General features: G+C 49.0%; 6 protein-coding genes across 6 annotated transcripts; 3 read left to right on the top strand and 3 right to left on the bottom strand.

Moving 5' to 3' along the window:
• Positions 1-1,531: 1,531 nt before the first annotated feature.
• On the top strand, positions 1,532-3,038 carry EPUS_06017 (uncharacterized protein; the record flags this gene model as incomplete). Its single annotated transcript, XM_007805013.1, has 2 exons — positions 1,532-2,214; positions 2,879-3,038. 2 exons carry the CDS (start codon positions 1,532-1,534, stop codon positions 3,036-3,038), a joined length of 843 nt encoding a protein of 280 aa, XP_007803204.1.
• A 1,167-nt stretch (positions 3,039-4,205) lies between these two features.
• Positions 4,206-5,174, bottom strand: EPUS_06016 (uncharacterized protein; the record flags this gene model as incomplete). The annotated part of the gene is made up of 3 exons (XM_007805012.1): positions 4,206-4,600; positions 4,660-4,909; positions 4,962-5,174. The coding sequence occupies 3 exons, from the start codon at positions 5,172-5,174 to the stop codon at positions 4,206-4,208; spliced, it is 858 nt and encodes a 285-aa protein (XP_007803203.1).
• Positions 5,175-6,231: 1,057 nt separating this feature from the next.
• On the bottom strand, positions 6,232-6,904 carry EPUS_06015 (uncharacterized protein; the record flags this gene model as incomplete). The annotated part of the gene is made up of 4 exons (XM_007805011.1): positions 6,232-6,347; positions 6,415-6,481; positions 6,548-6,763; positions 6,806-6,904. The coding sequence occupies 4 exons, from the start codon at positions 6,902-6,904 to the stop codon at positions 6,232-6,234; spliced, it is 498 nt and encodes a 165-aa protein (XP_007803202.1).
• Positions 6,905-7,608: 704 nt separating this feature from the next.
• On the top strand, positions 7,609-8,774 carry EPUS_06014 (uncharacterized protein; the record flags this gene model as incomplete). The annotated part of the gene is made up of 2 exons (XM_007805010.1): positions 7,609-8,138; positions 8,189-8,774. The coding sequence occupies 2 exons, from the start codon at positions 7,609-7,611 to the stop codon at positions 8,772-8,774; spliced, it is 1,116 nt and encodes a 371-aa protein (XP_007803201.1).
• A 323-nt stretch (positions 8,775-9,097) lies between these two features.
• Positions 9,098-9,844, top strand: EPUS_06013 (uncharacterized protein; the record flags this gene model as incomplete). The annotated part of the gene is made up of 1 exon (XM_007805009.1): positions 9,098-9,844. The coding sequence occupies one exon, from the start codon at positions 9,098-9,100 to the stop codon at positions 9,842-9,844; it is 747 nt and encodes a 248-aa protein (XP_007803200.1).
• Positions 9,845-10,784: 940 nt separating this feature from the next.
• Positions 10,785-12,463, bottom strand: EPUS_06012 (uncharacterized protein; the record flags this gene model as incomplete). The annotated part of the gene is made up of 5 exons (XM_007805008.1): positions 10,785-11,286; positions 11,354-11,619; positions 11,683-12,084; positions 12,149-12,163; positions 12,221-12,463. The coding sequence occupies 5 exons, from the start codon at positions 12,461-12,463 to the stop codon at positions 10,785-10,787; spliced, it is 1,428 nt and encodes a 475-aa protein (XP_007803199.1).
• Between the last annotated feature and the right edge of the window lie 523 nt (positions 12,464-12,986).

Here is a 12,986-nt window from a genome sequence, read left to right as displayed (position 1 = left end):
AAAGCGCAGCGAATAAGCTTCAAGAGCGATTGAAGAAGCAGAAACAGCAGTCCGAACTTCCAGAGGAATCTAATGAGCAGCATTCTGCATTACCAACGCCGCTAACGTCGTTTGCTACTGATTGGGATAGCTATGAGCTCTGAGATACGTGGATTCTTCGTGGATTCTCGATTCAGGCGCCAATTCGCACGTTTGCAACGACCCAAAGCGCTTCATATACGAGCGTGCGGCTACCGAGGATGATAAGATGGTGGCAGGGAAGTCGATATACCCAATTGAGGCGTTTGGTCGCGTTATTATTAACGTGAGGTCGCCAAACGGCCTGACACAGATTCAGCTCCTTGACGTTGCTCTTGTGCCAGGGTTCTTTATGAATACTGCTTCTCTACATCGATTTACAGCAAAAGGAGTCCATTGGGATACGTAGCAAAGTCGACTACACAAAGCAGGAGAAACGCTATGCTACGTTGAGCGTGCCGGCAGCCATTGGGCACTGGAATTCAATCCTCTACCGGTTGAAAAAGGCACTCTATCAATGTTCGCCGCCAGCAGCAGAGCTCCTAAAGAGGCGATTAAGGCCACGGCTGACCGTTGGCACGCTATTCTAGGGCATCCAGGGCAAGAGGCTATCTCTCATTTGCAGAAAAACGTCAACGGAGCAGTCGTTGCTCCTTCTATGGCCCTGCGAACTGACTGCGAACCCTGTGTATTAAGCACAGCTTATAAAATTATCTCTCAATGCTCTGGCTAATCAGAGCCTGCCAAAAAGCCTCTCTAGCGTGTGGCGTACAACTTGATACCTTTAGAAGCAGGGTATAATAACGATAAATGGGTTAGCTACTTCTGCTGCTTTATTACAGGCATGGATTTTGTGTATACGCATCAAGAGAAGTCACAAGCGTATAGCATCATCGAAGAATTCTTGAATATGGTCAAAACGCGTTATAACGCCTCCGTGAGCTTCATACGCACAGATGGAGAGCGAACGCTAGGCAGCAAGTATATAGAAATAGTAGCAAAAAGAGGAATAACCATAGAGCGCTCTGCTCCAGCATCTCCAGAACAAAACGGCGCAGCTAAACGCTCTAGGAGGGTGATAATCAGAAAAGCGCGCTATTTACGTATAGCTGCTAATCTACCAGCTAGCTTGTGGCCAGAAATTGTCAAAGCAACTAGATATCTCAATAATTGTATGCCTAAGCGCCAGCAGGAGTGGAAGACCTCATACGAATCGCTATTAAAGCAGAAGCCGAATCTAGCTCATCTCCGCACGTACGGATATAGAGCCTATCTGTTAAATAAGCACATACCACGCTTGCAGAAGCTGCAGCTGAGAGCTCATATAAGGTATTTGGTAGGATACGAGTCAACGAATATTTATCGAATTTAGATACCAAGTCTGGAGAAGGTCGTACGAACAAGGGATATTACGTTTAACGAAGAGTTATTCTATGATCCTGCAGAGCTAGATATAGGCCATCTTTTACGCGAATCGACTAACCAGGTTATAGAGATCCTTGAAATTCCTTCTATGGCTGCGGCAGAGCCAAATAGCTGTGCAGATACTAAAGAGGAGGAGGAGAGGGAGCGTGGCACAAGATCCGCAGCAGGCGAAAACGACTCTCCTAGCGCCTCTACGCCAAATTCTACGCCCGCGCCAACTCCCTGCGATTTGAGTGCTTCTGGCACGCTTTCTGACAGGTTACCGACTCCTGACCCTACTCCTACGCCTCCTGAGCATCCTGCGCCTTCTACGCAGTCGAATTCTGCGCCTAGCAGCGCTTCTACGCCCTCTGAAAATCGATCTGACTTCGACTCTCGAAATATCCTGCCAGAAGGCTCGAAACGCTCTCGTATGAGCTCTCGACGTCAGAATTACGCCGCAGCGCTTGCGCAGACTACTGAGCTCACGCCCTTCTATGCAGCATTCGCTGCAGGGCACGAAAAAAGTGGAAAAATAGATGGGTTACACAGAGATACGCTGCCTGCGGAGCCGCGCAGCTGGAAGCAGATGACTAAGCATAAATTCGCTGCAGAATTCAAGCTTGCTGCTGATAGAGAGATTCAAGAGCTGGCACGCAGAGAGACGTTCAAGTGGGTGAATAAGGAGGCTGTTACTGCTATCAGGATAGTCATCTTTGCAGCCAGTGCCACCCCACCCAAAGATGGGATGCAGCATGATAGCTCGGGTGAGCTGTCGGCAGAGTCTAAAGGGTGAGAAGGGAAGCAACAATAGAAGCCCAGGCCGGCGGTTCCGGTATGATAGTTATGATGGTCATAACCGGTGGGATAGCTCTTACTTTGACCGATGGGTTCGAAGGTATTAGAGATGAGGAGAAAATCCATTAACATACCTCGAAGATAAGGTGATATCCTTCAATCTGGCATTGATCGCCTTTCGTTTTTAGCCTCGTCAACGTTAGCTACTAACGGTGGGAGTGCATAAATACGTAGTAAGTATTGTTAGGCTGGAGCTAGTAACGTTGCTCTAGATCATTTAATGAGCTACATCTGTATTCTTCAACTAAAGGATCTTCAAATGCTTAATTTAAGATGCATGAACAGATATCCTATAATCCCGCAGTCTATCTGAGCCATCATTGAGCGAGTTCTATTTGATCAGTGCTACTAGTCACACAGATATAGCAGTACAGCGGACGCTAAGGAGGCAAGTCAAAACCACTCAGATTGTGTGACCTTGTTATCACAACTATTTGCTACTAGCACCAGCCTAACAATATTTACGTAGTATACCCCCCGGTAGTAAAGCGGCAACATCCGGCCGAGCACAGGGTACATTTTTATTGTCTTGTGTGGTGCCGAGATATTCCGTGAGAAACATGAATGGATTGGTAGGCTGCTAATTTGATGACCTCAGGCGGAAATCCCTCATGCCAAGAAGGGCCGGATGGGTGTTGAGGAACCGGGTAATGTCGAGAGCCATCATTCGGAATATGAAAGCCGTAGCGAGTGGGTGGGCAGTGCTGCATGGTATCAGACCTGAGGTGGCCTACGTGTACGACCAGCGGAAGCGATAGCTGCAAAGTCCATCACCATTTAAGAGGGTATTAGACTCGCCACCAAGCTGCGCCACGTCGATATACACGGCCACTGGCTTCGTCAGGAGATTCAGAACGGCAAAATAGCGCTGCAGTGGATTCCCACCGCAGAAATGCCCGCGGACGGCCTCACAAAGCCGCTTCCTGCGCAGAAGCACGCTGCGTTCGTTCAACAGCTGAATTTGGTGGATATTTCGACCCGTTTAGGAGGAGAACAGCAAGAAGTGCTAAAGGTTGAGCATGAGCTGTTGCAGGAAGAGGAGGAAACACTACGCTTTGCCGTTTTAGGCGATTTCTGAGCCTATCGTGAGCTTCATACAGGCTCAATTCGGCACGATTTGACCCTGGGGGGGTGTGTTGACCTTCTGAGAGGGCTAATTGGCCGCGTTTAATATGCGTAATCCCTGCGTTTCTGCTGCTTCTAATTGGTCAATTTCCGACGCAATTTCGCTTCTAATTTCGCTGTACGGTACAGCCAATTGTACATAGATCTACGCTCTCTACCCCCGTAGCTATCAATCAACTTGCTTCTCTACGCACTCTGCACAGCAGGTTGACACATAGATATTGTTAGGCAGTCGCTAGAATCAGCTTGTTACCATACAGCGCCACACACATTCATTGGCTACAATGTACGGACTACAACCTCGGTAGTTGTCCTACAGCAATCCTGTCTGACGAAGATTTCTGAACTTTAGAAAACTTGCTTGTAAAAGCATTAGACAGAGCGATACATGGTTACGATTGGATTTATATATAGTTATATCTGGATTCTGTGAAGAAGTTGTTTTGGTACAAGCTTGTTAGCGCCAGTCGAACAATATTTATGCCCCCCTGTAGTAATATGGTGGAAGAAGGACGAGATACTAGTACTTCGAGGACAATTTCCCAGCACAGATGGAAGAATCAGATGAGACTCGGAAACACGGCAGGTGATTTGAATTTCGTGTTTGTATCCATGGCCACGTGTAGGAGCCTTTTCTTGCTTTATAGTCACACATTAGTCCTTCTTTTCCAAAACTCCAAAGCCCCAAACAAGCGGCAAGAAGCAAGGCTGGTGCCTAATATTCTACTGCCCCTGGTTTAAAACAACAAGCAACCAAGAACACCCTGACCATCTACATTATCATCTTACATGGCTGCCACTCAGTACTTCACACTCCTTCTGCCCAGCGCACCAGCGCTTGGAAGGGGAATGGATCCGACCAATCCACCATTGCTTGGTGATCCCAGGTCGCAGAGACAGTTGCAGTTGCACGCGTCCCCACCAGAACCGGGGCCACCTGCAGACTCGGACCCTGAGCCAGGAACGAGATTTGATAGTGGTGAAGCTGTTGGGTTTGCAACCGCAGAACTGGCGGGCAGTCCATTCTGACCACCGGCAGTACCATTTCCTGACGATGTGCTGTTCGAAGCTAGCACGTTGGTACCATTTTGCGATCTGGCAAGGTTCAAGAACTCATCCATCTTGGCTGCACCGCCGGGATTGATGCCGAAGGCCATGCCTTCACCGCAATGAGTCCCTTGACGGCAGTAGAACCCTGAGAAGTGACAAGTCAGCAAGAGAATGCCAAACGTTGCCAAAGAGTACAGAACTTACAAAGAGGCTGCGTATCGTTGATAGCCACCATCATCGATGGTGGCACTGGCATGTTGTTTTGTATGTTAGGCATGAAGCCAGAGTCCATACCGCCTGGCATTTTCACACAAGGCTTCTCGAAGGTGGACTGTGTGACGGTATGGTTGTTCGCTTTGAAATTGAACTGGACATAGTCGCCCGGCTGCGCATCAATACTGGGAGGGTCATATGCTAGTACTGGCTGGCCATCCTTGAGATCGCCAACAGTTACCTGTGCTGGAATCAGTCCACCCTCGCACATGTTTTTCGAGAAACAGCCCTACCTGATGAACGGTCGAATTTTCGCCCGGTTTGGCGCCTTCCCACTGCCATTTGCCGAGGCCACTGAATGAACCAACAATTTTGATCTGCACAGGTCCAATATTGAGTTGGATTTCCTCTTTGCCGTCACTGTTGATAGAAGAGGATGAGTCAATTCCGCCGCCGGAAGCACCCATGTCCTTGGGTTCAGAGCCCGTGTTAGCTAGAGCACCCATAATGAAGGGCAATAGCGCGAAAAGTCGAGTCATCTTTACGGAAGGTGTTCGGATATCAAGGAATAGATCTTGTCTTGCGCAATGATGATGATTTCTTGTGTTAGGTGAATATTAAAGGTTCAAAGAGTCGAGAGCCTGCTCGTGAGCGCGATGAACCGATCAAAGGAGCGAATGAATTTAGAAGCAAATGCAGAAACAATATGAGACAGAACAGAAGCAGAGAGAAAATGTGGGCGAGGGTTGGAAGTCTTCAATCGAGGTCAAGAGGATGGTTTGGAATTAGATAAGGAGAAAATGGGGTGCTGGTGCAAAGTCCGTCTCAGTGGGCAGTGCTGTGCAAGGAAGTGAGTCCTCGCAGGTTTGCACAAGATTATGAGCCTTGCTGGATTGCAAGAAGGCCATGGCGGCTGCATCGGATTTCTATAGGACCGAGAGCAACATGAAGAAGTGGGAGCAGCCAGTGTATGGACTATCCGACACTTTGAGCAACAGACTTTGTTACAGATGAGCAACCCAGGTTTGACATTCGAGACACTACAATGAGGCTCGGCGTCAATTTCTTGGCCACTGTACGCTTTTGATGTTTTGGCCCGTCCCGCAATGACACTGCAGCCCTGCACTGCAACCTGCACCACGCCAAGGCTGCATTACTGTCTTTCTAATCACATTGGTCGCAGGAAAGCAGAACTTGTCTCCCGTAGCATTGATCTCACGTGCGCTGCAAACAGATGCAGTATGCCGCTGGGATAGCCGATTGTAGTGCGGTTGGGCAGACCTTGCATCACGTTGGCTACTCTCTCAGAAAACTAACCGCCCAGGTCAGGAACAGCGACCCAGCCCGCAAACAGCGCGCTTACATCTCACGAAACATTTTCCTTCATCCTAATCAGCCTTTTGAAGGATCTTCATCGGATTTCGTCCTCCCGAGTACTACCTTTTTCGTGTTGCAGTTGGCTAAGCATGGCCTTCTCAAGCATGCGACCCAACACGCTTCATTATTCTCTGACTTAATTCTGCACTCCTAGACTAGTAATCATCATGGGGTCTTCCGCGCACTTCACTTCCTGGATGGCTCTGTCGCCGTTCGCTTCGCATCGTACAGTGCGGAGTAATACCCAGCCCACCAGTAAGCCATCTTTATGTTCTCCAGAATTTGATCTTGATCCATGGAAGCTGTTGCACAAATCAGCTAGTCTGCAGGTAAAGGATTCGGAACACGTCTTGACGACTTTCAAATTACCTAAAGCACTGCCCGCGATCTTCTCTGTAGGAGGGGGCTCAATGTTCTGTGCTTCTGCAAAGCGCACCTGTCGATGACTTAGAAATGAGAATACTGACTGACACAAACCGACAGGAGTGAGTCTATTGCGTACCGGTTCATTGTCGCCAGACTGGCCAGTGTCTTTCTTACTGAAGGTCATTGTATCGTGTTCATCGACTTCCCCATCTTCCAATGCGCTATCTGATGAAGGAGGATCATTAAAAGACTGTGCTGGTACGACATCTTCGTTCTTGGCGGCGTCGTCCGATTCTGCCTGGCGCAAGACATCTTCCACGTTTTCTCCTTTAGCATGGATGCTATGATAGAACTGAGTCTGTTAGTGGAGTTGAGTGACTTAAGGCAAACCTACCTGATACTCATCAAGTGCATCTTGCCATGACTTCAATAACGCCGAATCATCCCAAACCTCATCCTGGGTTAATTGCTCGCGTTTTCGCTTCTTGCCCATTTGGGCAGACTGAGAAGGAATCAACAAGCCGACAGATCAACCTGATCAACTCTCTAGCAGACTAATTAAGATAAATTTTCAAAGTGTGGTTCCGCTTGCCAAACATGATGCCAGTGATGCTTTGAGACGATACGCAAGCATGCTCATAGTTGTAGCTTCACAATCAAAATCTACCCTACTAGTATTCAATTGAGTTATTTCAGGCCGCAGTGGCAGAAAAGCCGATCTTGGCACGCCAGAGTGCACAATTACTAAGTCGTAACCCTTCACATTATTCTTATCTGTTATGAAGCAACCGCAATTTCTACACTTTGGTTCTGTGCTTGGTAAATATACCATGCCAATTGGGATTGCGCGGAGCGTGTTTAGAGTGAGGCCTCGAAATATCGCGCCTTGATGCTGCAATGAACATCGAGTGACCTCCTCGACAGGTACAATGTGGGGATGGTTGGATATGCCCCTGCGAAAGGCACAATTCATGCCAGGGAAAGTCACATAAAGGTATTAGTAGCTCAAGTATTTGGAAGTACCTCGACTTGGGCTGCCTCTGTCCGGAACATTTGAGCTATGACCCCAACAATTGAGTGCTACCCATAGAACTCACGCCGGGTTGTCCAGTCCTAGACAGTTCGCCAATCAGTAACAAGGCGTGTTACAGCGAATCACGGATGCATTCAGGCCTGCCCCGCACTCTTGAGAGATATATGTGGTTATCAGATGGTGCAGTGAGCCGCAAGCTTCGATACACTAAAGCAATCGCTCCAGAATCGAAGCGTCTGTCCTCTCTTTTCACATTATCAAACGGTTCCGCAGCTATTGGAGATCCAAAACTAAGAGGTCAAAAATACACAAAACTTGAAGGAAGATATTACATCAAGTGCGATGACGATGGAGTCGAGAAGATACCACCAAATGAGGAGGAAGATATCAATGCAGTAGCAGAGACCATCAATGCATACAAAAAGCTACATGGAACCGCACCCGACATGGGTATAGCGGTACACATGTACGAACTCAAGGTATCGTTAAAGGGACGCTTGCGACTGAGAAGAACCTCTCACCTCATCCGAAGCAAAGCATGTTTGCCGGCGAGCGTGAATGGCCAGTCCTCTGTCGCTATTCCTCTGAGCCAGGCGATCCAGGGCCTGACGTCGGATTTTATCATGGAGTCTTTGCCTTGGCCACGAACAACTATCAGGATCGCATTCCTCAGCCCCGAGGCTTCGCCATTAAGGTGCGTGTACTTGCTCTGCTCACCCGAGCCTCTAAATGACGTCAAACCAGGTTTTTGACGTCCATGGTGAATCCCTTCTGGCCGGTGAAGGTGTCCCGATACAAGATATCGAATCTAAGCCCACCCCGGCGCTCGACCTTGCAGATGCAAAAAACAATAAAAGAAATTATTGATCTTAGGATCAGACATGGTGGGAGTCAACCAGGGCTTTACAAACATCTCGAGCAACGACCGTACACAAACCTGCAGGAATTCAGGGACACGGTCCGCAACACACATCTAGAGTCGACGAGGCAATACTTACAAACAGTATGTCGCTTTGGCGATTATGTTGTGAATATTGCCTGGGTACCCAACTCCGACACCCAGCGCAAGCAGTACGAGGAGACTGTGAAGCCCGAGCATGGAATTGATATCCTGCATAAATGGCTGCAGAACTTCCATAGAGGACATGATGCAGAGTACCTCCTCCAATTCCAGCTTTTTGAAAACCTTGACGACAGCCTGTTGATTATGCTGGGAAAGTCTGGGATCCATAAAATTATCCTTGGTAAACAGTTGCTAGGCTCAGCATACCAAGCAAGACTCTTTCAATTATGCTTTGAAGAACTTCTGGGTAGATCGACCACGAGTTGATCCTTGCAGCTTCTTATTTGAGCCACAAGTGAAAATGATCACCCAGCGCGAGTATTGGACAAGGCATTGTACGTTAACGATTAGTGTCCAGCGGGCAGCTAGGTAGAAAGCGAAGACAATCACTTTGTTTAAAAGAAAGAGGTCACGGGCCTCAAAAGCTGAACAATGTCGTTGTTCTGGACGACGATCTTTGTCTTGTCTGGCAGTCGATGTGAAGTCTGAAAGAAGCAGCTCAAGCATAAATAGAGGCATCTTGTCGAGTGATGATTCTGCTAATCGACAAACCACTCCCGCTCCCTACACAACCCACATATTTGAACGCAATGCCGAACAACAACGCAAGCAACCAAACGAACCGCAACGTGCGAGTTATCTCAGGTTATCCCCCTGCCCATACACCTGCTGACATGGAAGCAGCAGCAGCACTCGTGGCCCTGAGCCAAGGCAATCCAAACCACAACCCCAGCAGCACACGAGGGACCCTGATCTGGGACGTGCGAACAGACAGCCGGCGACTCGAGCCCGTCTTCGAGAACGAGAACGGACGGGTGAACCCTTTCGCCCGAGCACAGAACAACGGCGCCTCCTCGATTCCAGCACCATGCGACTTCAACGCAATGCTGGCTGAGCGTCTCTGGAGCATCTCGCTCGTGCACCTTGTCCCTCCTGAGATTGAATTCGCGTCGGAGCGATTCACGGCTGGCGCCATGCCTCCCACGGTCCTACAAGTTTCCCGCAGGTCCGAAATCCCGATGATTCCCGAGGAGCTTGGACGCTTTGTTGACCTGTGGACCGATTATGGGTACACACGTCACACGATTGGGGAAATGCTCGCTCGTAACAACGTCATGATTCCACGCTCGTACATCAGTGAACGGTTGGCTAGTAGGCAGGCTGACTCGGACAACGACCTGCGAAGCTTTTCTGATGGGGGCTTGGATGTCGAGATGGACGACAGCGGTTATGAAGTGGACGATGAAGAAGAGGGCGATGATGGAGAGGATGATGATGATGAAGACGGGCGCGGAGATCGGCAGAGTGAGCTTGAATTCTGGTACGACGAACACTAGAATGTCTCCTGCCAGATAGGAGTGTAGGGATTTGGGTAGTCAGGGATTTTTGGCGCTTGGTCGAAGCATTGGCGGTACTGTGATTGTAGCCGTAGCAAAGATGACATATTCCCTTTGTGGTGGAGCCGAGCAGATAGCCAAGACCACGTGACCCAAATTTCGGAACAATTGTAAAGCCCTAAAAAATCCTCAGTACTTCTTTCTTTCCTTCTTCCACATTTATTGTCAAACGGCCTCTATATAACCCTTGTTGTTTGCATCCTCTCAATTGCGACCACACATTCCCGAGGTTTCGGAGATCAAGCAACGACATAGCCTCTCTAATTCTGAACGATGCCTTTGTGCCACTTGCTCACAGGTGGTGCTGAAAATTGCTGCGTCGAGCGGATTCGCTTCTGGCTTACATGACATTGCCCTTGCTACGATATTGTGATATGGGAGAGCATGAGCCTGCTGGCATTCTGCGTCTAACACGAGCTGTTACTCGGGTTTGGTGTCAATCTGTCTTCTTGGTCCATATTCGTGTGGCCTTCTTAAGCATGGAGTGGACTTTGGACCGGCGCTGCTTTTCAATGCTTTACTGATAGAGATCCACGTTATATTATTTATTATATACTCCGTTGAGGAGCGCCTCAATTTCTTTTGTGTGTGATAGCAATGTTCTTCATCACGCCAATGGCAATTTCGAAGCTTCGCCCTTGCAGCCAATCTTGGGCGTTGTCAAAAATACTGCCGAGATCGACTTCAACATTCGAAGCTCAAATATATCGTGTTGCACTTGTCTCTTTTTGCTTCTGGTGAATGGTAGAGCACTTAGTGCGTCAAATCTTGAGCCACATACATTTGCCAGCCGACGACGTCCTATTCATTGGCCTCTTTCTCATTCTATAACTTAAGCTTTTCGACTTTTACCTCAAACCATATCACTGGGCCGTGCAAGTCACACGAATGCAGCACATCTCCTACTGATCTTCCTTCCTGCCCTTTTACCAGCCGCCGTCATTCTTCCCAACCTGTCGTCGTCCGCACCTCTCTTGATCCTAGGCATACCTATCGCCCACAGTGATGTTGCTAGCACCAGCATAGCCACGATCACTGGCTGCAACACTTGCACGCCCGCCCTCTGGGCTATGGCACCAACCCCAAAGGGCAAGACGGTGGCCCCACCACCACCAAAAGCAGCGGCAAAGCCAATGGCTGGTACATGCATATGCTTTGGGAGAAGCTTAGTCACTGCAACCACTGCTGCGGGAAACAACGGCCCCAGAAAGAAGCCGACAAATGCTACCGCGATTGAGCCACCGACAAATGAAGGAATGAGCCAGAAGAGCAGTTGACAGACAGTCGCTCCCACCAGATAGAGGACGATTGATATGTCTTCGCCCACCCGAGGTGTGACAAATCCGAGTATGACGCGACCAGCGGTTATACCGAGCCAGAATCTGCAAAAGATCAGTACCTCATCTCCTCCGGTGCCAGATGCAGACAACATGGCTGCTTCAGACCTACCCTGTAGCACTAATTCCTGCGCCGAAGGGATCGCCGTTGCGAACGCGAATCATGAACGTCACAATCCATCCACCTAAAGCGACTTCAATGCCGACGTAGACCAAAAGGAACATGGCAGCCACCCATGTCACGCGTTTTTTCAAGGCTTCTCTAGTCGCGCCTTTGTTCTGGGAGTGCTCCGTACCATTCGTACTGCGATATTTGCTGCCTGTTTCTGGCCAGAAGGAAGCAACAGATGTTGCTAGCTCTAATGCAGCAGCCCCAATCTGAATGATGCCCCAAAGTCAGCCCTCCGAACAAGGGACACATGGTGAGATGCAAATACTTACCATGATATAGTAGAATGTGTACCACATCAAATCAGCTCTAGTGATCATCGCCGTCGCGATCAACGGACTCAACACGGCCCCTAAGCCATAGAAGCCATGGAGGAATCCCAGAACCTCGTTGGCATTTGCAAGATTCCCAACGTGAGCATTCCAGCCGGCGTCAAGGAGACCATTTCCAAACCCGGCGAGGATAAAGACCAAGACTAAGGCTGGGTATGGCGGATGAAGGGCGATCACAACGTATGCGATAAGATGGCAAGCTGGCCCAATGAGTGCTACCCCTCGCTGACCGAAGTGAACATGGACAAGATTGTTCAATGCAGCACTTGCCACATAGCCCACGAGTGGAGACAGAAACACGAGGGAGACAACGAGGTAAGTAATGTGATAGTATTGTTCCAGCTGGATATTGCCTCAGCATCTATCCTCATCTTGGGACTTATGGAAGCAAGAAAATGCAACCTACGTAAGGTATGAGGGCCTGTGAACCGGGTCAGCATGTGCTTCGAGATTTTCGACCTGACAACGCTTTACTCACACCATATGCTGCATCATTCGCACCCATTATTATGAAGGCCGAAAACGTGGAAAATGTTTTGAAGACATTGGCTTTGTTCTGGTTCCAGGTAGGCAGTGCAGAGACAGCATGCTCTGGAGGAACGGCAGATCCCTCCAAACCACCACTCGTGCTGGTGTAATCGTCATGCCCCTGATGACCTTGTATCCATCTGTGTGGATCTTGCAGTTCAAGAGCATCAGCTGGATGTGAAGTGTCTCCCATGGTTGGTCAGGCAAGGGGCAGCGCTGAAGGGTAAGCAAATTCAAGCAGAAGAAGGGCCGGCGAAAGGAGATGAACAACTGGAAGAAAACAATTGCCGCTTTGGTCTGATTTATACAATTCTGGGCCAGGACGACTCTTTACGACCATGTTACCATAACTGAACCGAGATTTAGCCACGGCAGAGGAGTTTATCCACTACTCATCAGGACAGATTGTGTAGATCCAACCGATCCAACCTGCTCACATCAGCAGCAAGATCTCACGGTGGAGCAATGCTCATGGACCGGCAAAACTTCGTGGATATCTGTCAGGGTTGTGTCATCGATGAAAATCATGGCGTGGCACATGGCAATGGCATTACCGCGGTAGAATCCCCAACTGGACCGCTTGGCATGACTCAATTCTCTATTCCGGAGAAAATGGTTCGCATTGAAAACGCCCAACTTACCAGATCTGGAGTAGCATGTTGACCAAATGTTGCGAGAATCCTGCCGAATTGGTGAAACACAATCGACCTATGGCC

The sequence above is a fragment of the Endocarpon pusillum genome (assembly GCF_000464535.1).
Source record: "Endocarpon pusillum Z07020 unplaced genomic scaffold scaffold371, whole genome shotgun sequence".
In the NCBI taxonomy this organism is placed as follows: domain Eukaryota; kingdom Fungi; phylum Ascomycota; class Eurotiomycetes; order Verrucariales; family Verrucariaceae; genus Endocarpon; species Endocarpon pusillum.
Note: the sequence above shows the minus strand (reverse complement) of the source record. Positions and strands in the feature narration are given on the sequence as shown.